Below are 27,432 nucleotides of genomic sequence, written 5' to 3' on the forward strand. Positions count from 1 at the left end.
AGATGTAGTCCAGTCAAACTAAGATTTAACCTCAAACTAATTGCAACAGAAAATGTTTTAGTTCTAATCTATAGCAGTATGCCCTTTATACATGTATCCACAGAAAAAAGTCCCCGGCATACAATCTAACTTGAGGAAAACACAAAATCATCATTTTTTTTATTTCCTATGGAAATTAACATTGGAAAGGGAGATAACTCCTGCAAAATGAGTCTTTTTTGGTCAGTTTTGGGTTGTTTTTCTTGAAATTTATGTAAAGTATGATACTTTGAGGGGCCGGTTATAAGTTTGTATTTGACTAAATTATATAATCTTTTGCTCATGAAATGTATAAAACCGAAGTGTTATGGGTAGTTTTATTTTTTTCGTGCATTTTTCATCAAAGATATTGCAAATTTGAAGCTTTGTAACCATTTTGAAAAAAATAATGTGGAAATTTGGTATTGTTTATATCTGTATATTATATTTTTTCAGCAGCTTACTTATCTAAAGAAACTTTAAACCACAAAAAGAAGAATACATGCTTAATTATTTTTTTATTAAATTTGAGATTCTTTACCTTGACATGTTGAAAAATTCAATAAATGGTCATCTAATGAATTACGAAATCTAGATTATAGCTTGATAAAATATATGAAAACACGTTTAGAGTTGTTTGTTATACTCTAAAGACCGCTAAAAAATCAAGAATCAATACATTCTGATGAATAGAAGCAGTAAAGTTATAATTTTGTATCACTTTTTATTGATATTTCTGCCTTTTTTGCAAGAGTTATCCCCCTTTGCAATGCAAATCTCCATAGGAATTTTAAATGGTGATTTTTTAAGTCTACCTCAAGTTAAATTTTATGGGACTTTTTTCTGTGTGTATTTGGGATATAATGCTAAAGATTGAAACTTAAAAATCTTCTGTTGCAATTACTTTCGGGTTAGGGTCAAATTTATGTTAGATTGAAGGCTGGACTAATAATCATATGAAAATTCACGGAGATTCACAAGGAATGTATATCAACTTTAATAATTAAACTCACTATTTCCAGGGCTTTTATTTCCTATCAAGATTTCATTGATATAAGATTGTGCTGCTCACAAGGAACTGCAGTGGCTATTAAACAAACAAAGTGGTGAAGTTGAAGTTTTACGGACGCTTTCATGAAAAGGTTGACCGTTTCGGAATATCTGTTTCACTTTAACTTCAATTCCGCCCATTTCACAAAATGTCCCATGATCTATCTACTGATTAGACATATCAACGGGTTAGTACCTATACACGGGCAACACGACGGGTGCCACATATTGAGCAGGATTTGTATACCCCTTCCGGAGCACATGAGATTAATCCCAGTTTTTTGGTGCACCATTGTTTTTCTGTTTGTCCATTATTTTTAGTTGTCAGTATATGATTTTCGTCTTTTCAGTTTAACGGTCTCTTTGGTATCTGTTGCCTCTCTTTTCAATTATAATACATATTGCATGAAAACCTGCTGTGTTCTTAAAAACTGTTTTCCAATACTGTGGTTTTAACGTTGGATTTCTGTTTCATTGAAGTAGACGCATACATCTCTTTATTTTCATATTCTTGCAGTTCAACTACGCCAAGGTCGAGCATGTCGTTCCAGGGTGTTATGTCTTGAATTTTAAAATTTTGGTTTGCGAGAGCATGAAGCACCGTTATGCTTCAGTTGTTTATTCAAATAAAAGAAATAAGAACAAAAAGTGTGCAGTTTTCGAATTAGATTGTTCGTCTATGCATGCATATAGTTAAAACGTTCATGAAATCCTTAAGTAAAGATAATAGCAATATCTAGAAAAATGTAGTGAAATCGTCGTTAAGGTGTTATTGCCGCGAAAGTCCGTCTGTTTTAAACTTAATAGTAGGTCATGACAAATTAGAAAACATCACCTAGTAGAGGATGTTGGAAGATTTTAAGTATATCTAGAATGGTGCCCGTTTAAAAACTTAGATAATTTTTATACTGTTCAAAATCCTTGGCATATTAACTCCCTTGATTTATTGTATCTACTTGAATTTTTTTTTAGTCAAATGCAGAATAATTTCATAGTTATCTCCCATTGAACATGAAATGTTGATGTAAGGAAAGTTTGAAAAACAGCGTAAGCTATAAGGTGTATATGGATAGAAAACGCATTGAAGAGGGGTCTTTGATGGTAGAACTTTATTTAATCGGACTCAGCGTATCTACAATACTAAAATAACGAGGTCCAATTTGTCAGCCGTGATGTGGTAAAAACGGCAAATAAAAGAATTCATTTTTATATATATCCAATATAGGACAATGGTGTTGATTAAAAATTACACCACTCCAGACTTTTCTTTTTTTGCCAATAATTAACAAGTTCCGGGTCGAATCCGATACCGATACTAATAGTATATTCACCTGTTACCTATTACCTTATCTGTACGTCCCGCATCTAACAGGCGCACCACCAACGGTGTATTTCAGATTTTGCTATATAAACGGGTCGTAATCACAGGGTTGACACTACTGATTTCATTCATTGTCAAATTGTTTCTATTGTAGTATTTTAATCAGTAAGACTTTCTAAGATGACAGGTACAGTTTTCAATTTGTTAGCAGGCATGACTTAAAACAAGGAATCAAAGAATTCAACTTTATTAATAACTAATATAGGACAATGCTGTTAATTAAAAAAATACTCCATCCCAGGACCTTTTGTTTTCAAATAATTAATATTACCAATAATTGATAAGTTCAAGGTCGACGGGTTCAAACAGAAAGATTTAGAAAGCAGAGAAAACTGCGCGTCTTACAATCGGCATGACTTTATCAGATGACAATCCCAATACTAAAATAAGGCTTAAACATAGTTATATTCTTTAATTCAGTCACGGACCCGCGATTTCACGGGTGTGCTCTAGTAACCATTATGATTGTCATTCCATTAGAGAATTTGTCGAATCTATGAACACTTTTGAGTGTTTTTCTAGAATTTCAATGTTTGTTCATGTCTTTGAGATAATTTGTACAAATTTCAAACTATAACTCTATCCTTTAAACCTGTGTGTCCAGGTTTCAAACAAATTTTTACGATTTCCTATGTTCTGATTATCCCCCCCCCCCCAACAGTTATGATCATACTTACATTAAATATTTCATGAGGATTCCATATCATTGACAAATAACAATCACATTTTGTTTAGTTTCACAATACCGGGCAAACATCATTGATCGAACCTGAGTTCCATTATATTGTTACAACAATGCTGAAAAAATTAAAACAAAACAATCGAAAAGTTAAATTTGGTCGTTAATTTCATGGTTTTGGCAGTTATATTTTTCAATCTAAAAGGGTTGTATATAAGCTTCAACGTTATGTACACTTGCTTTAAGTTTTGTACGATTCAATTATAAATCGCTTCCAATTTTCATACAAGAAATGATTTGGTTGTACTGATAATTTTGTCGTCTTTTTTTCTTTTTTTCACAATTGCATTGTCAGTTTATTTTCGATAGGTTAGTATGACTAGGATATCGCTATATTTAATGAATGGCTTTTATTTTTTTTGAATTTATTGAACCATAAAATTAATTTTTGACTCTTCACATTTAATAATCCGCTTCGCGGATTATGTTAAATGTGAAGAGTCAAACATTAACGAAGCGGATTATTAAATGTGAAGAGTCAAAAATTAATTTTATGGGTTAATAAATTCAAAATAAATTATTGCCATTCATTATAAATAAATTTCTATCAAAAATAAGACTCAAAGAACTTTTTATATTATTCATATTAACAATAACAACGTACACACATGTTGGCGTATAAATATACAACGTCAGAGTGGGTGTGTCGCCATAAAAATTGACAACATTGAAAATAAAAGTAATACTTTTAACCAATCAAAGGACAGTAAATATACTATATGTATTTATTACTGTTAAAACGTTAATGTTTGATATATGAAACTGTTTTAATGATAATGTTATCACGGAAAGTGTTAGAAATATAGTTTTGACGTTAGAAAAGAAGTAGGACCATTCGCTTAAATTATTTCACTAAAAAAAAAACAACAATAAAATAATGTCAACAGTTTTGAAATAAAAGTGTATATTGTTCGAATCCCAAATGCTTGCAAAATGGATCAATTATTTGATTCGCCAAGCAAAGTTGTGCTTGAACAACTCTGTAGATTTATCAAAATTAGAATTGTAAAAGTCAGTCAACCAAGCTAATTTTCTTGTTTTTGAACATGTTCATTATTCACACATTCACATGATGTTTGTATCATATTATGTATGTTTTCATGTAGCTATGTTATAGTTTATCAGAATAAATATTTCGTTCATGTTCACTCATTGATACGCGATATTCTAAGAATATTTTACATATTTCAATAAATTCAAAATGTAATCCAAACGTGTTTAATGTTGCCTGAATTTACACGTTTTTCTGCATAGAAAATATGCCAGAATTAAGATTATGCTTCCTAGCTAGCCAATAATTTGAATGCAATATATCTGATTAGGACAAGCTTGAAATATTGTTAATTTGTGAAAAGCGTATTTTCCATTTCAAATTATTTACGTCACTTAATTTTTTTTATTTACAAAACACAGATCTTAATATAAAATTTCATAACAAGACAATACAATGCACACATTCTTTTGTGAACTTAACATTCCGGAAATGTTAACAGAAAATCCAGTCGTCCAGAAATATGATCAAGATAGATTTTCATTGTGGGTGCATGCTTACTATTAAATGCTAAACTGTAACCCTGTCGTGTTAGTTTGTTAGTTTGTAATATTTTAATGCGTTTCCCTCAGTTTTAGTTTGTTACCCCGATTTTGTTTTTTGTCCATGGATTTATGAGTTTTGAACAGCGGTATACTACTGTTGCCATTATTTAGCGGGCTCTGCATTATTGATATCTACGAATCATGTTTATTCCTATTCATATCATTTACCAAGATTTGCATTTATCCTATCTACAAACGTATAAATAATATTTTACTTCAAACAAGATGTAAACATTTCCATATATATGTAAAAAAGAAGATTAAGACACTATTGTATTATATGCTAACGGTTTGATTAACTTTGTTAAATGAAGCTTTTTTGACAACATATGAATTAATATGCATGTAAGGTTAAAAAAAAGTGAGCCACACGTGTAAAGTCTACGTTTTTGAAATTTGCATCTTTGCCAACTATAAGTCTACACCTAGATCTTGGACTTCAAAAGTTACAATGGATGTTAACGAAGCAAGCAACCATTCAATCAGAATTTAATTCCTGCCTGTAATTTTATGATTCAGTCACGAGTCAATATGTTCTCCAAATCCTCAGTTTTTCTATAAGGAAAAGATTATGACGGACTTTTTTTTACATGAAAGCTACCATGTTTCAATAATGAATTGAAAGTGATAAATACAACGAATACATAATTATTTCTACACATTTTAAAGTTGGGGAACATAAAATTGATAATGAAAATGGGTAATGCTTTATTTGAAAATGCCGGTACCAAGTCCGATATATGACAGTTGTTGTTCATTCGTTTGATGTGTTTTATCCTTTGATTTTGCCATTTGATTAGGGACTTTCCGTTTTGAATATTCCTCGGAGTTCAGTATTTTTGTGATTTTACTTTTTGCTGATATTAACTGCTTGACATGTGTTTGTTGGCACATTCACAATTACAAGGTATTAAAATTAATTTGTTTCATTCTATTCGCGTTTGCAAGTGTTATTCTCATAAATGGTGTCATCAACGGTAGCAGAAAAATACCCAAGGTATCTACTTCTTCCAATGCGTCATATAGTGCCAATGTTAAAACATAATCATTCAATTAATGTTAAGGTTGACGTACATAGATGACTATTGTTCTAAACATAGTTGCTATAACACAAGTGGTCTTATATAACACAAATAATAGACATGCGATTTACAATATTCATCAAACAAGGAAAGGATATTGATTAATTGATTGTATTTGATTACTGTCCAGTATCAAATAGTTGATACATATCAAGGACGACAATAGAGTCGAAGGCAACATGTAAACTAAAAGATTAAACACGAATTCTTAAATTCTCTAAGGTAATGGCAAGCTTAGAGAATAAATGTAAACACACTATTAGAGCGAATTCACCCCATCTAAAAATACAGTCTTACTGCGCATACAACAAATAGATCGATAAGACATACACAACTGAATTAATGAGAACAAAGTTAACATGTTTACTTATTCGAGAATAAAAAATGACACAGCCCACTTATTATAAAAAAAGGCGTTTTCTTTTAAAAAAGCAAAACTTGTTTTTGTATAATGTTTGGTGAATGTTTTGATTTTCTTCCAGTTGGTTAACCCTCTCACACTCTTTCCCCACTGGTAGATCCTGACATATCAACGTATAATTTCAGTATGTATGCTCAGCTGTTCTTGAATATGAGCTATCAGGTATCATCGAGGCAAATGGTTTAAAAGGATGAGTGCACACTTTTTGATAAACAAATGGTGTGCTGCAACGAAAACTCAACAAATCTGTCAGAGACAACTGCATTTTCCCCCCTTTAAAGCCAATTTACTTTTATTATAAGCTTAACTATATAATTATTTTTTTCTGATTGCTTTACAGTAGTATCATCATGAACTTGATAATGAATATTCAACTTTAATCAGCTCCAATCGAATGGCTGATACATTAATATATAAAATCAAAGAGCCCGATTTGATTCTGTTGATTTATTTTATTTCAAGAGTAACATGGTATATTGTTAATAGTGAACATGAAACATATATTTCAGCTATCTTTTCGTCATCTCTTTTTTTCTCTACCAGTTTTTTTGATAAATTTATTCATACTATGGTTTCGCAAAAAAAAAAATATATATATATAAAAAAAAATAAAAATTCAAAATTAATGAAGTTATAATTGTATGAGAAAAAATGAAAATCACCAAAAAACCCAACTCCGAGGAATATCCAAAATGGAAAGTCCCCTATAAAATGTCAAAATAAAAAGCTCAAACACACTAAGCGAATGGATAACAACCTGCATGATTTTATAGCTAGCTTAACCTCTCACTTTTCTGACAATCAAATAAAATTTCATTAAACTGACTGCGATGTGTGAAATAAACAAACAGGCATATAGATAAAACGTCAAAATAGGGAAACAACAGTCAACATTGTGGTATAATCTGAATTACTAAAACGCAAACAAAGAAACTCAAAAAGGCATATAAACAAAGAACACATGCAAAACTGAAAGTCAATAATACAAAAATTTAACATAGCACAATAACACAATTACGGGATATACAAGTACCGAGCCACGAGAAGGGGAGAAACAAGTAGAAAAATATTGCTTCAGTATTCGCAATAAGTGTTGAGAACTGTTAGCATACACGAATAAAAGTGATTTTTTTTATCTTGTTGATGTAAAACTTCATGCTAAATGCATATAGTAGAGGTATGCATATATCAGGCATATAGTAGAGATAGCCTGATAACATTAGAAAGACAGGTTGATATATAAAACAAAACAAATCAGCTGAAAAAAGTAACCAAATCTATCCCACAAAAAAGACCACAAAACAAATATAAACAGCTGAATAGTTAAAATGATATATCATTTGAAAGAGCGATGAATCATACCAAAAGGACATTCAAACTCGCTGGATGAAAATCGACTGATAACGCCATGGCGTAAAAAGTAAAATGACTAACAGACAAACAGTAGTACATAAAACACAACAAAGAAAGCTCAAGACTGAGCAACAAAAACCTAAACAACAACTGCGGGTGATCTTCAAGTGTTTTAAGTATTATAAATTAATTGTAGTATTATTGTTATATAACACCATAATAGATGCCTTACACAATGAAGAATGAAATACTAGATGAAATCCTTGGTCGAATGTAAACTGTATTGTTAATTTCCGCAAGGGTTTCATGTTCTATAATTTTAACAGGAAATATCAAAACAGGAAATATCAAACATACTAATGAAGTGAGAAAAAGTATGTTTAATTCCTTCACATCTAAGTATTTACTGTAGATTACATACCGTTGTTGTGTAAGAAAAGACAACAAAACTGTTTTACAGTAACAATACATACTTTATGGTAACATATGGTTAATTCCATATACTATATAAACCGAGCCATATAATCCAAACATCATATCCTCCAACATGGCTCGAGGGATATGCATACTCCTCTTGGTGGTAGTAGCGGCAGGTAAATTATGCAATCAATATTTCACAATTGTTTGGCACTGAATTTGATAATTTCAAAATGTCCGAAATACTTTTATAGAAATTTCTAATTAACATTGATTCTGCATCTCAAACATATGTCAGATATTTTCTCTTAGAATTCAAAAAGTCAATCACATCTTAAAACTATATGTTTCGTTAGTTAAAACATATTTTATTGTACGAAAGCGTAACTACCGGATGAGACACAAGTTTTACGTTTCATAGTAAATGTATTAATACTAAACTTCATTATTACTAATATTTTGATTGAATTGTTGATAGTTAGTTGTTTTCTGAACTTCAAGTGGTATATATTTCATGCACATTTAGGACAATAACAGAGTAACAAAAGAATAAGCATGTTTTGTCTGCAGAGTTTGTAGATCCGTTTTGAGGGCTGGGACATTTTTACCACCAATAGAAAATGAATATACGTAGGTTAGAAAATTCCAAGGTAGCAACAAAAACTAGCGGTGTTAAGATATCATTGAAAACCTTCGGAAGAAATAATTTAGCACACAATTATAATTTACTATTGAACATGTTTGAAAACAACTCTATTTCAATTAAAACACCTGCTGGCCAAGTTATTCGAACTTCTATGAAAGCTCAAAGTGAAATCACGTACCTCGAATGAAATGCATGCTCGGAGTTGCTACATAAAACATTTTCTTTATTACAAATGTTAAAGCTATGTAACCTTTTGGAGTACTTCCTTAAATTTAGAAAATAAGTACTCCTACCTGTGTACACACATTGTATACAATTATTTAATATAGTCTTTTATATTTTGTACCAGTTTCCACATCCGGGTACGGCAGTTATAGAAGTTATGATACTGCAGTATATAGCGGTAAGTATGATGATTGTATATGTCATGTTAAACACAGATATTATGTAAAGGGAATCCAAATAATGATTGAAACTGAATATAAAAATTATAATATATGTTGTAATTATTTTTTCTTAATAATTTATATTGAATGAATATATTAGACAAATGTAAATTATCAAGCTGACAAAGGAAACACATTTCAGAATTCAGAAAAGTCTTTTTTTTTTTTTTTTATAAAAATGTAAAAACATTACTTGATTTATTTCGTTTTGATTTTATTTAGGATATCCTATTCACACTACTAGTAGCGTCGTAACCCATCATTCGAGTCATCATAGTTATCATGGAGTGTCATACTACAAAAGGTACCATGGATTCAAGATAAGACATCGTCGATTTTCTTACCATGGATTAGGTAATTTTCTGTAGATTTATTACACTACAAGCGAGTTCACATTCTCTCAGCATTGTCAGTTGTTGTGTTATTTGGATTAAACACATTTTGTCTCAAAAGATTAAAAAGTATACTTAAATATCCGAATAAAACAAATTTGATTCGAATAAATCGAAACGGAACACCAAATAAGTTTAAAAATCTGTGAACTCTAAAACATTAACCTTAGTGAATAAAGAAATCTTCCTTCTATATTAGGATATGAATTTAGTGAAAAAAATCTGTTTTCTAAACCATGCAAACTTAAATATTTTCATTTTTGATTCAGGATACAAACTGAGATGTGGAAAGAGCCGATTTTACCGACTGTGGAGACGTTGTTATGGTAAATACCATAGCAGAAGTCGTTGTTTTGGAGTATTTAGAACACGTCATCTCTTTGGACTTTATAAAGGTAACTTAACAATAAACATATTGAATACATTTAATCATACAAGTAGTTATCGAACGTTGAAATGAATCAGTTTTGAATTACATTGTAATAAATGTCTGAAAAGCAACACAATTATTGACAGATAAATGAACAATATACTTTTTCCGTTTTTTAGCATTCATTTACATCTTTTTGTTCAGTGTGCCCGTTGTTTCAGGTTAAAATGCACTGAGACGAATTCTAAATGTTTAAATACAACTAAGCTTTTTAAATCTGCTTTTGCTTATTAAATTTTAAGGTACTATTACAAGTTTAATTTGAATCGTTTTCCTTCTGCTATAATATACTGCATTGCTAAAAAAAAAAGGGGGGCGAAAACAAGTAACACAATGTCTATTATTTTGATTTTTTTTTCATTTTACATTCCAAATCTTAATTGTGATGTTTTTCTAGACTTAACCGAGGAATTATATTAATCTAACTTACTTACTATCATTCTCACAAAGGTCATGGATATGGATATGGAGGAGGCTATCTTAGTTATTATAAAAAATACCACGGATTCAAACTCCGTCACAACAGATTTTTCTATGGCGGTCTTGGTAAGTATTGAATGAATCTATACACTTTCACGGCGTAACGTGTTAGTTAGATCAAGTCTGTAGGAATATCCAGAAATTTAATAAATCTAGTGTATAAGTTAGTTACTGTCCCTGTTAAATAGGTGTTTCTTTGGCTAGCAAAGCACCCCTAATTTGTTCATGGAAATACATTGTTTTATCTTTAATGCTAAATATTTACTGCCTTCGTAGAAATATAGATTCTTACACTGCAACAAGTGTATTACGATATTTCTCCACTCGAGACAGTTAAATTTTATTATTTAAAGCGCGAGGCTTGCCGAGCCCTTTAAATAATAAAATTTAACTGTCGAGAGTGGAGAAATATCGTAATACACGAGTTATAGTGTCGGAATCTGTTTCTCTAATGCTTTTTATCGTTCTTTTTCAAAGATTTTCAGAAAATTGTGCTCTTTATATGCGACGTCATCAGGCAAGGTCGCCTTTTTTCATGACGTAACAATAGGAAAATGAGAAGAAAACAAAACATTTTGACGTCATAATCAAATTTCGACTAATCATTTGCCGAGAACAGATTTTTCACTAGTGAGGAGAAATATTTTTCTCACACCGGTCAGGAAATGTGAAAATAGCGCAAAAGTTAGAGAAAAGGTGTTTTCCCATTGTTACAAGTTTATCTGTTTAATCTTATTATAAAGATTACCAATCGCTCTAGACCATTATTTGTAGTCCTGATCGTTAAACGACTCATATAGTAACAGCAAAGAAATAAAACCAACGAATTAATGAAAGGAACAACGAGAAACATTGTGCAATTACCTGACATGCATTTACAAAAGTTCTTGGCTTCTGGATAGCCAAAATATATGTTTTGCTTCAAATTATATCCACTTGTTCTAGTGTTTATAAAAATATATCACCACTATCACAAACTATATGTATATTGTAATGTACCCAATTTGGAGAAAGTATTTGTTCATCTTTTTTCATTACTTGTTTGACTTTCTAACTAATTTGATCTGAGCGTCACTGATAAGTTTGATGTAGACGAAATGCGTTCCTGTCGTATCAAATTAGGAGCCTGGTTCCTTTGATAACTATTCATGTATTTTCAAAAGATCGTATTTCCTGATACAAATTTTCAATCGAAAACCGTATTAATTTTAGGATATAAATTGAGATGTGCAAGAAGACGATTTTACAGAAGTTGGAGGAGCTGTTACATAAGATATCACAGTAGAAGTCGTTGTTTTGGATATCTCAGGAAAAGACATCTATTTGGAATTTATAAAGGTAACTTACACAGTGACCTATATTTGTTTATTTCTGTGTCATGTTGGCCTCTTGTGGAGAGTTGTCTTATTAGCAATCATACCCCATCTTTTTTTTTATATTAACAGTAACATACTATATCCAACATAATATTTATAATTATAAAAATTGTTATTAAACTTTGAAATAAAAACTTCCTTAAAACTAACATCGATAGACAAACAAATAGTGGATTTTATCTTTAAAGCCTACATTTACATACTATTTGTTCAGTATGCATGGGGGCTATAAGTCAAAGGCGCTAAGACAAATAAGATATTTATAAATACGAATAAGCTTTTACATTATTTTTTTCCGATTAAATTAGAATACTCTGACAAATTTAAGTTGAGTCATTTTCTCTTTTGTAAGTAGATACAGTTATTGTCGCTGTTAATAAAAAGATATAAGCTAAAACTATTGTGTCAGGCTGATTGCAAAACTTATAAAAATGTTCAAAGAAAAAAGATCAACCAGTCAACATTATTTCAATGTATTTACTTTTTATGACGTATTTAGATTTTTAAATTTCAAATTTTAATTGTCTTTTCTCGGCATAACCGAAGACAATTATTAATCTGACTTATTTTCATTGAAACAAAGGTCATGGATATGGAGGTGGTTATCTTAGTTATTATAGAAAATACCATGGATTCAAACTCCGACACAACAGATTTTTCTATGGCGGTCATGGTAAGTATTTAAAGTATTGCTTCTACTGTTACGTCTATTCATTTTAAATGGCAAATTGTTTTGATAAGATTTATATCATAGAAATAGACCGAAACTTGTGTTTTCTAGTATACGATATTAGTAAGTGTTTATGGTGAATAACTCTCTCATTGGCAATCATACAACAACCGGCATGCACAATTTTCAATTATATACTAAACTACAAAATGCACCACATTTGTAATTCAGAATATAAACACGTTCTAATTTGTTTCAATTTTTAAATGTCTATTTTGCTTTCATAAAAAGATCAAACCAATTTTCTGAAACAAAAGTTGCATCGAAAACTACATTTATTTCAGGATACAAATTGAGATGTGCCAGGAGACGATTCTACAGAAGCTGGAGGAGTTGTTACAGAAGATATCACAGTAGAAGTCGTTGTTTTGGATATCTGAGGAAACGACATCTATTTGGAATTTATCATAGAGGTATTACATTTTGTTTTATTTAAAGACATATAGAATAATTTAATCGACTAGATATATTATTTTTAAATTTAAAGTTTTAAACTACAGTCAAATCTGCCTAAGAGACCGCCTGTACTAAACAAAAACCTGTGTTACAAGTTCATCAATTGTAGATCCTTCTGAAGTAGAATTCAGATAAATTGAACCTGAATTAAAAGAACTCCTTTTTTAAGAGACAACTTTTTTGCTCTCCCTAAAGTGGTCTCTTAAAACAAGTTTGACTATTATTTTAATTATTTCCTAGCATAGGCATTCTATGCACATTTTATATTGTACATGAATGTGTCTTCACGCGTTGTTAAGTAGGAATTGGACTTGATGCCATTATTATCAAAGCAAAACCTTCAGTCCTGTAGTAATAATATTGAAGGTTCTTTATTCAAAAATATTAAAACTCAATTGATATTTTTTATAATCAATTTGAAATTCCATGTGTCCAAATCAGTGTACATGTATTTAAAAAAGAATAAATACTGCAAGAGATAATAAGGGCAAAATTGATATAACGTCGTTCTACAATATCCTTTGAACTATATTATTTACAGTTATGTGTTAATATTGTGTCTTGTTAAGTTTAGAGATTAATATCCATTTGGTTGTTGATCTTTATGTTTTAAATATAAGCAGGCTACTCTGGTCACGTATATAACGGATACAGAAGTGTACGCAGTCACACGAAATATAGCTATAGCTATTATAGAAGCCATCATGGATTCAGCATTAGACACAGCAGATTTTCTTATCATGGAGTTTGTAAGTTGGTACTAAAAAACATTTCTTTAGTAGAATTTGAAAATGAAACATCTGAAATATAAACCAAAATAGTTAACGCTTTATTTGTAAAAACTCACAAAGAATTATGATGAACTATATAAATAAACCCATTATAGATACCAGGATGGAAATGTTGTACGCCAGACGTTGGAATCGTCTACATAAGACTCAACAGTAACGCTTGTGAAAAGTCAAAACGGCAAATTAAAGTACGAAGTTGGAGAGCATTTAGGACTTCATATTCCGAAAATTGTTGTCAAATATAAGATCATATATTCCAAGGGTAGAAAATCCTTGTCATTACGAAAACATAGAAGGTCTTGTTAACAGGAAATTTATAGTCATGACCATATCATTAATACATCATGTCAACTCAAATTCATTTTAAAACGTTTCATTGAAAACATGATTTAATTTTGGTCACGTGACCTACCGAATTATACTATGTTTTAGGTTTGTATTAACATGAGCAACAATAAAGGTGGGGTTCATATTGCTTAGTCTCTAGTTTTCTATGTTTTTTCATGTTTACTGCTATTTATAAAGAAAGTGTCCAAATGCCTATGATATAAAAAAAGAAGATGTGGTATGATTGCCAATGAGACAACTCTCCGAAAGAGACCAAAATGACACAGAAATTAACAATTATAGGTCACCGTACGGTCTTCAACAATGTGCAAAGCCCATACCGCATAGTCAGCTATACAAGTCCCCGAAATGAATGTAAAGCAATTAAAACGTGAAAACTAACGACCTTATATATGTACAAAAAAATGAACGAAAAACAAATATATAACACATAGATAAACGACAACCACTGGTTTACAGGCTCCTGACTTGGGACAGGCACATACATACAGAATTTGCCATGGCTTTTTCAGTTTGTTTTCGATCTACGAGTTTGACTGTCCCTCTGGTATGTTTCGCCCTTTTGTTAAAGACGTCTCAGTTGATTTCTTTTTATTAGGACTGAAATAAAAAATATTTCCTTACTTTATTTGTTTTTGAAAATACAAGTTTTGTTTTTACTTTATATAGATTTGTTAAAGCATTTACCTATGTAACTCCTAATAAAAAGAAGATATTTAATTATAGCATACCGACTGAAATGTAGCAGCACCCGGTTCTACAGACTTTGGAGTAATTGCTATGATCATTATCATAGTGTAGGAACCTGTTTTGGACGACTTAGAAGACAACATCTTTTCTATAGATACGTTGGAGGTATATTCGTTAGCGATACATTACATAAATTATAAATCACTTCGTTTTCAAATAGTTTTTTTATATATACTTGTGATAGAAAGTAAAAGAAACCAAATTCTAAGGAATCGCATCGGACGCAACTAATGTCAAAGTCTTATGTTCAATGTAATAAATGACTGTTAGTTTTAATTATTTATTACTGTTATTTTTGTTTTAAATTGATCTATGCTATATTTACAGGTAGCTCATATGGTGGCATTTTTGGTGGACACAGTGTCACGAAATATAGCTATAGCTATTACAGAAGTCATCATGGTTTTAGCATTAGACATAACAGATTTTCTTATCATGGAGTTTGTAAGTTGTTATTAAAAATACCCGTCATTAAATAGAAAATGAAGAAATAAAAAAAAACCATCAACGTATGAATCATATTAGTAGACATTTTACTGTATAAGTACATGTTCTTTTAATTCTTTCCTAGCATAGGCATTCTATGCAAATTTGCATATTGTACATGAACGTGTCTCCACGCGATGTTAAGTAGGAATTGGACTTGATGCCATTATTATCAAAGAAAAACCTTCAGTCCTGTAGTGATATTATTGAAGGTTCTTTATTCAAAAATATTAAAACTCAATAGATATTTTTTTAAATCAATTCGAAATTCCCTGTGTCCAAATCAGTTTATTTAGATTTGTTAAAGCATTTACCTATGTAACTCCTAATAAAAAGAAGATATTTAATTACAGCATACCGACTGAAATGTAGCAGTACCCGGTTCTACAGACTTTGGAGTAATTGCTATGATCACTATCATAGTGTAGGAACCTGTTTTGGACGTCTTAGAAGCCAGCATCTGTTCTATAGATACGTAGGAGGTATATTTGTTAGCGATGGATTTCGACAAATTATAAATCTCTATGTTTTTCAAACATTTTGTTTTATTTATACTTGTGATAGAAAGTAAAAGAAACCAAACTCTTAGGTTAATTCAAAGAATCGCATCAGACGCAACTAATTTCAAAGTCTTATGTTCAATGTAATAAATGAATGTTAGTTTTAATTATTTATTACTGTTATTTTTGTTTTAAATTGATCTATGCTATATTTACAGGTAGCTCATATGGTGGCATTTTTGGTCGACACAGTGTCACGAAATATAGCTATAGCTATTACAGAAGTCATCATGGTTTTAGCATTAGACATAAAAGATTTTCTTATCATGGAGTTTGTAAGTTGTTATTAAAAATGTCCGTCATTAAATAGAAAATGAAGATAAAAACCTATCAACATATGAATCATATTAGTAGACATTTTACTGTATACTAGTATATAAATGTTCTTTTAATTCTTTCATAGCATAGGCATTTTATGCACATTTGCATAATGTACATGAGCGTGTTTTCACGCGATGTTAAGTAGTAATTGGACTTGATGCCATTGTTATCAAAACAAAACCTTCAGTCCTGTAGTAATAATATTGAAGGTTCTTTATTCAAAAATATTAAAACTCAATAGATATTTTTTTAAATCAATTTGAAATTCCATGTGTCCAAATCAGTTTATTTAGATTTGTTAAAGCATTTACCTATGTAACTCCTAATAAAAAGATGATATTTAATTACAGCATACCGACTGAAATGTAGCAGTACCCGGTTCTACAGACTTTGGAGTAATTGCTATGATCACTATCATAGTGTAGGAACCTGTTTTGGACGTCTTAGAAGCCAGCATCTATTCTATAGATACGTAGGAGGTATATTCGCTAGCGATACATTACATCAATTATAAATCTCATCGTTTTCAATTTTTTTTTATATATATACTTGTGATAGAAAGTAAAAGAAACCGAATTCTAAGGAATCGCATCAGACGCAACTAATGCCAAAGTCTTATGTTCGCTATAATAAATGACTGTTAGTTTTAAACATTTATTACTGTTATTTTTGTTTTAAATTGATCTATGCTATATTTACAGGTAGCTCATATGGTGGCATTTTTGGTCGACACAGTGTCACGAAATATAGCTATAGCTATTACAGAAGTCATCATGGTTTTAGCATTAGGCATAACAGATTTTCTTATCATGGAGTTTGTAAGTTGTTATTAAAAATACCCGTCATTAAATAGAAAATGAAAAAAAAACTCATCAACGTATGAATCATATTAGTAGACATTTTACTGTATAAGTAAATGTTCTTTTAATTCTTTCCTAGCATAGGCATTCTATGCAAATTTGCATATTGTACATGCACGTATTTGTACGCGATGTTAAGTGGGAATTGGACTTGATGCCATTGTTATCAAAGCAAAACATAGTCCTGTAGTAATAATATTGAAGGTTCGTTATTCAAAAATATTAAAACTCAATAGATATTTTTTTTAAATCAATTTGAAATTCCATGTGTCCAAATCAGTTTATTTAGATTTGTTAAAGCATTTACCTATGTAACTACTAATAAAAAGATGATATTTAATTACAGCATACCGACTGAAATGTAGCAGCACCCGGTTCTACAGACTTTGGAGTAATTGCTATGATCATTATCATAGTGTAGGAACCTGTTTTGGACGTCTTAGAAGCCAGCATCTATTCTATAGATACGTTGGAGGTATATTTGTTTGCGATGCATTTCAACAAACTATAAATCTCTTCGTTTTCAAATATTTTTTTTTATATTTACTTGTGATAGAAAGTAAAAGGAACCAAATTCTAAGGTTAATCCAATGAATCGCATCGGACGCATCTAATGTCAAAGTCTTATGTTCACTATAATAACTGACTTAGTTGTAAACATTTATTACTGTTATTTTTGTTTTAAGTTGATCTATGCTATATTTACAGGTAGCTCATATGGTGGCATTTTTGGTCGACACAGTGTCACGAAATATAGCTATAGCTATTACAGAAGTCATCATGGTTTTAGCATTAGGCATAACAGATTTTCTTATCATGGAGTTTGTAAGTTGTTATTAAAAATACCCGTCATTAAATAGAATATGAAGAAAAAAACCCATCAACGTATGAATCATATTAGTAGACATTTCACTGTATAAGTAAATGTTCTTTTAATTCTTTCCTAGCATAGGCATTCTATGCAAATTTGCATATTGTACATGAGCGTGTCTTCACGCAATGTTAAGTAGGAATTGGACTTGATTCCATTGTTATCAAAGCAAAACCTTCAGTCCTGTAGTAATAATATTGAAGGTTCTTTATTCAAAAAAAATAAAACTCAATAGACAATTTTTAAAATCAATTCAAAATTCCATGTGTCCAAATCAGTTTATTTAGATTTGTTAAAGCATTTACCTATGTAACTCCTAATAAAAAGATAATATTTAATTACAGCATACCGACTGAAATGTAGCAGTACCCGGTTCTACAGACTTTGGAGTAATTGCTATGATCACTATCATAGTGTAGGAACCTGTTTTGGACGTCTTAGAAGCCAGCATCTATTCTATAGATACGTAGGAGGTATATTCGTTAGCGATACATTACATAAATTATAAATCTCTGCGTTTTCAAATTGTTTTTTTATATTTACTTGTGATAGAAAGTAAAAGAAACCGAATTCTAAGGAATCGCATCAGACGCAACTAACGCCAAAGTCTTATGTTCACTATAATAAATGACTGTCAGTTTTAAACATTTATTACTGTTATTTTTGTTTTAAAATGATCTATGCTATATTTACAGGTAGCTCATATGGTGGCATTTTTGGTGGACACAGTGTCACGAAATATAGCTATAGCTATTACAGAAGTCATCATGGTTTTAGCATTAGACATAACAGATTTTCTTATCATGGAGTTTGTAAGTTGTTACTGAAAATACCCATTATGTATAAGAAAATGAAAAAAAACATCGACATATGAATCAAATATTTGACGCATTTGTAAGTTCAAAGTAATAAGAATATCACTGCAATATATATAAAACCCATTCTTAAATTAAAATTTTGTACGTCGTCAGACACCAGTGTCCTCTACAAAAAGACCTATAGTTGTTAATTTCTGTGTCGTTTTGGTCTTTTGTGGACAGTTGTCTCATTGGCAATCATATCACATCTTCTTTTTTATATTCACAGTCACAGTTGAATAATAAAGAAGTCAAATTGATAAATTAAATTACGAAATTAAAGAGCAATGAAAACCCAAATATCTGACACTTTCTGCTAAATACTGCCTCGGTTATCTATTCATGGGATAAAATATCTGTAGTATATCGAAAACATTATATGTGAACTTTGTAAACATGTACCATATCAAGGATAAATCATGCTGACAAAAATTAATACTGAATTTGTCATCGATTTCATCTATTTTAGAAGCAAACCAAACATAGACCTGTGTTTTGTTTTTGATGTTGTGCTCAGATAAAGAAAATCAATTTCTTTAAAGTCTTAAAAATAAGTATTTTTTATATCATAAAGACTTACTGAAGCATTTATCAGTGTTGCACCTTAGCAAAATATATTACTGGCTTTCAGCATACAGACTGAAGTGTAGCAGCACCCGATTCTACAGACTTTGGAGTAATTGCTATGATCACTATCATAGTGTAGGAACCTGTTTTGGACGACTTAGAAGCCAACATCTTTTCTACAGATACGTTGGAGGTATATTCATTAACGATATATTTAGAAAATATAAATGTCTGCGTTTTCACATTTTTTAAATAGATACTTCGAATAAAAGGTAAAAGAAACTAAATTCCAAGATTAATTCAGGGAATCGCCATGGACGCAACTAATTTTAAAACCTTGTTCTCTGTCATTAAAGCTTATGTAAATACAATTAGTACTGTATTTAATGTTTTTGTGAAAACATGATCTGTGTTAATAAATATTTACAGGTAGCTCATACGGTGGCATTATCGGTGGATACGGTCACAGTAGATATAGCTATAGCTATTACAGAAGTCATCATGGATTCAGTATTAGACATAAAAGATTTTCTTATCATGGAGTTTGTAAGTTGTTACTACAAATACCTATAATATTTTTTAGAAATGAAACGAAACATAGACAAACACAAATATATTTTAACAAATAAAGATCTGGTAATCTAATCCTGCGGATGAACATCTATAGTATTTCCAAAACATTGTATGTTTTGTTAGCAGTTACCACATTAAGGACAAATCATGTCAACACAAAGTCATTTTAAAATATTTCATCTTAATATGTTTTAAATTTTTGTAATCACAACCAAAAGTTTCTCCTTGTGTTTTTCTTTTGTGTTTTTGTTGTTTGACTACCAAGGCAATTATTTTTAAGTTTTCAACAGTATGCTTTACATTATACAAGACTTGTATTAGCCTTTTACAAATAGACTCTTCATATATACCAGGAATACAAATTTATATATCTACGCCAGACGCGCGTGTCGTCTACAAAAGACTCTTTAGTGACGCTCGAATGAAAAAATGTTAAAAAGGCCAAATAAAGAAAATAATTATATTTGATTTCAGCATACCGACTGAAATGTAGCAGCACCCGATTCTACAGACTTTGGAGTAATTGCTATGATCATTATCATAGTGTAGGAACCTGTTTTGGACGACTTAGAAGACAACATCTGTTTTATAGATACGTTGGAGGTTTGTTCGTTAACAATATTTGAAGACAAATGAATCTCTATATCTCCATCAAGCTTTTAAAAAAACCCATCAATTCTAAAAAAGTTTCAGAATAAAACATCTCTTCCATGATAAAGATGATAAATGATTGACATTATCGTAAACGAAGCAGGAAGACAAAGTATTTATATGTATTTTGATATTTAATTGAACCTCATTATAAATACCTTGGGAGAACATAATGAATAACAATGCAATGTCTGTAGTTTAATAAGACTTGCTAGTGCATCTGTCAGTTAAAATAATCAGTTTCTGCTCAACTAATGACTGATGCCAGAACCAGATATAAAACGCAGTTAAACAGATAACTCATAGCATGAATAAATTATGAATTATAGCACTGGAAACATATTTTCGAAATAACCTGAAAAGCATAATATGCAATATTTGATGTTCTATTGTTACATGCTTTTCAAGTATTGAAACTATCTTTGTTTTCAAAATTTTTGCTTTGAGCATAATTCACGAAGCTCAATTAAGGAAATAGTCTGAGATGCAAACAAATATAAAGTATGGTATTCACCATAACAAATGCCTGTTGGTTTCAAATGCTATTATAACTGGTTTTCTTTTTAATTTTATTTGAGAAATTGACTTATGTTTATACATATTTATAGGTAGCTCATATGGTGGTATTGTTGGTGGATACGGTCACGGTAGATACAGCTATAGTTATTACAGAAATCATCATGGATTCAGTATAAGACATAACAGATTTATTTATCATGGAGTATGTAAGTTGGTACTGAAAATATACATTCATATAGAAAAAAAGGAAAATAAAAGAAATATAAGCCGACTTAGTAAATGCTTTGTTTGCATAAAGTCATAGGAGGAATATTGCTAAGCTTTATAAATAAACTCATATAATATGATTAACATTTTGTACGTCTGTTTTGTGTTTAATTTACTAAATAATCACCAGAAACACTCGTGTACAAAGAAAAATATCGTTTCGTTCTTGACATTGTTATGAAACCTCTATTGAACTCCCGGGCTATATTCATTCGTTTTTCAGTTTATGTGTTTGGTCTTGTATTGATATAAAAAAAAGTAAAATAACTAAACTCTGAACTTAAAATAAATTTTAAAATAAACAGTGCCTAATCTTATAGCAAAATAAAAATCTTGAAAACATCAAAAGAATAAAAATATTTTTAAAGTTTAAAAAGATGTAGTTTTGATGAAGGTTTTTTTAAAAGCATTACACAAAGAACCACCCAAGAAAAAGATAATATTTAATTACAGCATACCAACTGAAATGTAGTAGCAGTCGGTTCTACAGGTTATGGAGTGACTGCTATGATGACTATCATAGTGTAGGTGATTGTTTTGGACTACTTAGAAGACAGCATCTGTTCTACAAATACGTTGCAGGTATATTTTTAAACGATCTTTTGACGCAAACAACACCAATTTTATATGTTTTTAATATTTTTATTAAATATTCAGAAAAGACGTAAATGAATAGTCTATTGACAAATCACATATCTTAGACAATCGGTAAAAATTAAGTAAAATGAGGGCGAATATAGAAAGGTAGAAATAATGAGAACATTCGAAATCTGTTAGAATGATTTATTAGCAAAAAGGATGGGTAAATGAGATAAAAAATTAAAAAGCTATGTTGTTATCAAAATTTACTTGAATTGTCAATGCAAACGGTTTCATAAATTTATACTTTGTAAATTCATTGAATATCTATGTAGTTATTTATATTTACAGTTCAACATGCCATCGGACTAAATTTGTTGCGTAAGCACAGCCATATTGCCAATCACCATGTGAATGCAATTAATAATGTAGCCAACAAACATGTTGCAAGGATATCACACGTATCTAAAAAACACGAACGTAATATTGCTAACCAGGCAGGAAAACATGTTCACAAAATTGCAAGCGTGGCCAATAAACACATAAATAGATTTAAAGCACTCGTAGATTTCCACATAAAAAGACTTCACAAACACACAAAACAACATCTTTCAGCTCTTGAATACCAACATAAAAGACATTTACATGACCGCGAGTATCAGAACAAAAAGCATGAGTTGAAGGTCAACTACTTGCACGGAAAACACGAGCATACCATCAATAAACTACATGACTACCATGGCATTTATGGTGTCGGACACTTAGTGAGCTACTTGGATTACTACAAGAAATACCATGGATTTAAAATCAGTCACAACAGATTTTTATATGGAGGCAAAGGTAAGAAAGTTTTAAAGTTTAAAGAGATGACTATAGTGTCCTAAACCTATCTTTTGAAAAACAATTGTCATGTTTCAGTGAATTAAGGGTATTTAATATTGCAAACTGTGTATTTTATTTAACAAAAAATATTGTCTCATGGTGGTATGAATATATTTGAGTAGGAGGTTTTATTTTCTGAAATAAAGACCTTGAAAATAGTATATTGAATTTAGAAGAAATAAGACGCCTTTTGTTTCTTTTGTTCACCTTGTATAGGAAACTAAAACATAAATAAATAATAGACGTCTGAAAATTGTTTAAATGCCAAGTATTTTGAATCTTCGATATAATTCCGGTGAAATCCTCAGCCTGAGTAAACAAAATATTGTGCCTTCTACAGCTGACTATGTGCTATGGGCTTTGTTAATTGTTGAAGGTCATCCGGTGACCTGTAATTGTTAATAGTCTGTGTCTTGTGGTCTCTTGTGTAGAGTTGTCTCATTGACAATCACACCACAACATCTTATAATCTTATGCATTATGATTATAAAAAGTATCATGACATATTTTCATAGCATACACACTGAAATGTGGACTACAACGATTTTATAATTTATGGAGTAACTGCTGGTCTAGTTATCACAGAAGAAGTTTATGTTTTGGACGACTCAGGAAGAGCCATCTCTTTGAATTATATTCCGGAGGTAATTAACCTTGTTATGTTTTTTTTTATCATACTCGCCTATTATTAAAATAATCGGAAGCGCTTCATTCTAAAAATGTACCCACGGTCAACGCTTTTACAACCCTATAAAGTTACAAAAAGAAGCATTCAATACTTATAATTACATGTTTTAGCTATGATAATGAAAACACGAATTTTATACATTTTATTATTTAATTCACATGTGCACTTTATTGTTAGAGCACGTGTTATCATGAATGAAAAGTTGTATTGAGCAATGCAACTGCTTACGGAATAACACGTGCTGTGCAGTTAGCCAATCAGAATAACATATTATAATGAAACATACATATAATGTAATTATTTATATATGTGAAACAAATATAAAGAATCATAAAACTTCTAAAAGCTATCCGATCGGAAGAAAATGCTAAAGGTAATATTCTTTAATAACAGATTACGACAATGACTACGCTCCTGGGGCAGTAGTTGTGAAGAAAACAGTCTATAGTGGCGGGTATCATCTGGGTGACAGCCATGTAGTAACTTACATGGACTACTACAAGAAATACCATGGATTCAAAATCAGTCACAGTAGATTTACATACGGAGGAAAAGGTGAGCCAGTTTACAACTAATTTAAACATAATAATATCATGGACATACTAAAGTAGACTTATAAAATAATGCAAGTCAATTTGATGTTGCTTATCAGATATAATAATGGAAGTTGAATTTATGTTCACGATGATATATTTTCTGAATTACTCTGAAATGATCGATTGATTTCAATTCAGTTTCCAACAATGAACAAATCAATAACCGCATAGCAAGGTTTAAATGCCCCATCGTTAATTAAAACGAAAACCAACTGGTGGATAATTGTACAAAACAACAAACGAAAAATGAATATAATGTAGAACTGCAAACGACAGCCATTGACTAACATGTTTACTGACTTAGTGACAAGATCATAAAAATGTGGCTGGGTTTAACACGTTAGTGACGTCCAACTATCCCCAAATCTAACCTTTAGACGGTGGTATAATGTAAAATGTCTGATTACATATAATTCTATCTTGAATCAGGGAACTAAAACACTGAGTTGTTTGTAATACATGGTAAATTACCTCTCCCTGTAGTTGTAATAAAAAAATATTATAATGTATTTGTAGCATACACACTGAAATGTGGATTACAAAGATTCTATAACGTATGGAGTGATTGCTGGTCCAGTTATCATAGCAGAAGTGCCTGTTTTGGTCGACTACTAAATCAACACCTCTTTTCAGTATACCACGGAGGTAAATGTTTTTTCATGATTTGTCTTTTTAGTATCAAATTTATTGAAAATTGATATGACTTTGTATAAGCTCTGTTGTTTATGTTGTTGTTTATAAAATTAAGACCATATGGTTTTGCATTTAAAAAGATAATAAGCATGCTTTAATTTCAGAAATGAAGAACCATAGATAAATAACATGTCGTTTCTTTTTAGACAATTATAGACGCGTAAAATTTCTTGTTAATTAAAAAAAGAATATATCTGATCAATATGTTGTCAAAAGATTTGAATTAGAAAACAATATTTGTATTAAGATGTAATTGTAAAGATGAGGAATACTAAAATGTGTATTTGTTAATAGCAGATTACGACGTTGGGTATTCTCCTAAAACAGTTGTTGTGAAGACGGCATCATATGATGATGATTTGTACTGACAACTGAGGTAATCATAGCAAACATACTTTTACTCTTCTCTTCAACTTCGTCTTTTTTTTCGAACGCCACTGTTAAGTCTTTTGTAAACGGAAACAAGACGGTGGTGTACAAAACAATAAGCCTGATATCTTCAGTAAACTTTAAGTATTCTGCAATAAGCCTTTTAATTTGATTTGATATTTTCATTCAAGTTATTACTCTTTTATTTATTACTCAATTTATTTTAACACTCTAACTTCTTGAACAATTAAGTTTTAACACAGTACCGCCCTTTTTAATTTAAAATTGTAAAATGAAGGAGTTACCAGGTGAACATATTATATAGTGTCAAACGGTATCGACAAATGATATGAGAATATAAGAATTGAATGAAAAAAACGATTATCTCTTATATACGATAATAAAGCTTGACATCCAGGGTATAATGTTGATTATTTGGCTTGTGTTCTTTTTGGTTCTTTAGAAATTTAACACGGTACACTGCAATTGTTTGATTCTAATGTTTCGTTAGTGTTGTTACCTTCTGTATTTTATTCTGATGAAGTGTAATCTTAATCACAATATATGGTATTGCAACACTTGCAATTGTAGTTAACATGTAACAGAACGTTCATATTCAATAGTTATGTTAGTAAGCTTAAACATTGGAAACGATAGAAAAATAAATTAACTACAAGTTATAGTAGAAAATAAAGTAATATATTTCTTGTCTTTTATTGTAGAATGAGGAGTATCCTGTATATATAGTGAATAATAAATAAATCTAACTGATGAACATGTTTTTGTATTATGTTAATATTTAGACCGACAATCACATAGATTGGTTATCACAACACAAAACACTTTTCATTGTACGTAATTTTGAAACATTCTGGAATTTGAGAATGATCGATAACTAGAACTTAACTTATTTTTTTGCTGTATATGCGAACACACAACCATCAAGACCGACTTTTTCGCATCGATAAACACACAAACAAAGATACACACATGGTCAACATTTGTCAAAGAAGCCCTTAATAGGAACATGCACAAACAAAAACCCAACTGAATACATAAAGGCAACAGTATAAAACTATTGTTCAACAGTATCTGTCATAAATCGATTACACGAAAACAAACCAGGGTCGCAAATCAAAACTGAAGGAAACACATCAACTATAAGAGGGAAAGAACGGAACAACATTAAAAGAAATTGCCACAAAAAAAACGACAACTGAAATAGGAACAGAGTTTTGATGATATTCCTTACTTGGAACAGGTCATTTTATGAAAGAAAATGGTGGGTTGAACCTGGTTTAATGGCTGTACAAACATATCGCTTATAAAGCAATGTTTAAAATAACCTAAAATGTCAACTTTAACTTTCCATCCAAGTCCCAATATCTAAAAATGAACCATTATAGGTCTAGGTACGGTCTTCAAAATAGAGCCTCGGCTCACACAGAATAGCAAGCTATAAAGGGCACAGAAAAATTACTAGTGTGGAAACCATCGGTCTAATCGCTATAAAAGAGCGAGAAACGAGAAACAATTATAAACCACATCAATAAAAGACAACTACTAACCATTAGATTCATGACTTTCGACAGGGCAAACAATTGCAAGGGGTTTAAATGTTTTAATGGTACCAGACCTTCACATTAAGATTCTTGCCATGTTTGATCATGGTGTTGTCTTTATTATTGGATGGACTATAAGAGAGACGAAAGGGATATTAAAACTCATAACATGAAACAAAAGTCCGCAAGTATTTACGAAAGCAAAATTAAAATGTACATGATGATACAGGAAAAATTAAAATTACAAAAATACTGAACTCCAAGGATAATTCAAAAAGGAAAGTCCCCAATCAAATGGCAAAATCAAAATTTCAAACACATCAAACGAATGGATAACAACTGTCATATTCCTGACTTGGTACAGGCATTTTCTTATGTAGAAAATGGTGGATTGAACCTGGTTTTACAGCTAGCTAAACCTCTCACTTGTATGACAGTTGTATCAAATTCTATTATATTTTTACCGATGCGTGAACAAAACAAACAGACAAAATAGGTAAAAATGTAAAAAATTGGGGTACAGCAGTCAACATTGTGTTATCATCTTAATCACTAAAAAACAACAAATGTAACGAAGAAGCACAAAAAGGCATACATCAAATTTAACATCCTCATTTTGCTTATATTAT

At 30.6% G+C, this 27,432-nt stretch overlaps 1 protein-coding gene across 14 annotated transcripts; it reads left to right on the forward strand.

Annotated features, from left to right (window-relative positions):
- Nucleotides 1-8,116: 8,116 nt before the first annotated feature.
- Nucleotides 8,117-26,013, forward strand: LOC139514307 (uncharacterized). 14 transcript variants are annotated; one of them, XM_071303372.1, is made up of 30 exons: nt 8,117-8,233; nt 9,053-9,106; nt 9,372-9,503; nt 9,811-9,936; nt 10,422-10,517; nt 11,664-11,789; nt 12,411-12,500; nt 12,842-12,970; nt 13,634-13,762; nt 14,879-15,007; nt 15,230-15,346; nt 15,742-15,870; nt 16,107-16,223; nt 16,620-16,748; nt 16,971-17,087; nt 17,476-17,604; nt 17,838-17,954; nt 18,345-18,473; nt 18,696-18,812; nt 19,489-19,617; nt 19,854-19,970; nt 20,472-20,600; nt 21,257-21,373; nt 21,888-22,016; nt 22,365-22,853; nt 23,411-23,539; nt 23,977-24,138; nt 24,696-24,824; nt 25,170-25,248; nt 25,964-26,013. In XM_071303372.1, exons 1-29 carry the CDS (start codon nt 8,188-8,190, stop codon nt 25,238-25,240), a joined length of 3,759 nt encoding a protein of 1,252 aa, XP_071159473.1. In that variant the 5' UTR covers nt 8,117-8,187; the 3' UTR covers nt 25,241-25,248; nt 25,964-26,013. The 14 variants fall into 14 exon arrangements, with proteins under 14 accessions (XP_071159473.1, XP_071159479.1, XP_071159476.1 ...); XM_071303371.1 differs by having other exon boundaries at nt 8,166-8,233; nt 25,167-25,248; XM_071303373.1 differs by having other exon boundaries at nt 8,166-8,233; nt 13,637-13,762; nt 25,167-25,248.
- Nucleotides 26,014-27,432: the final 1,419 nt, after the last annotated feature.

The sequence above is a fragment of the Mytilus edulis genome, chromosome 3 (assembly GCF_963676685.1).
Source record: "Mytilus edulis chromosome 3, xbMytEdul2.2, whole genome shotgun sequence".
In the NCBI taxonomy this organism is placed as follows: Eukaryota; Metazoa; Mollusca; class Bivalvia; order Mytilida; family Mytilidae; genus Mytilus; species Mytilus edulis.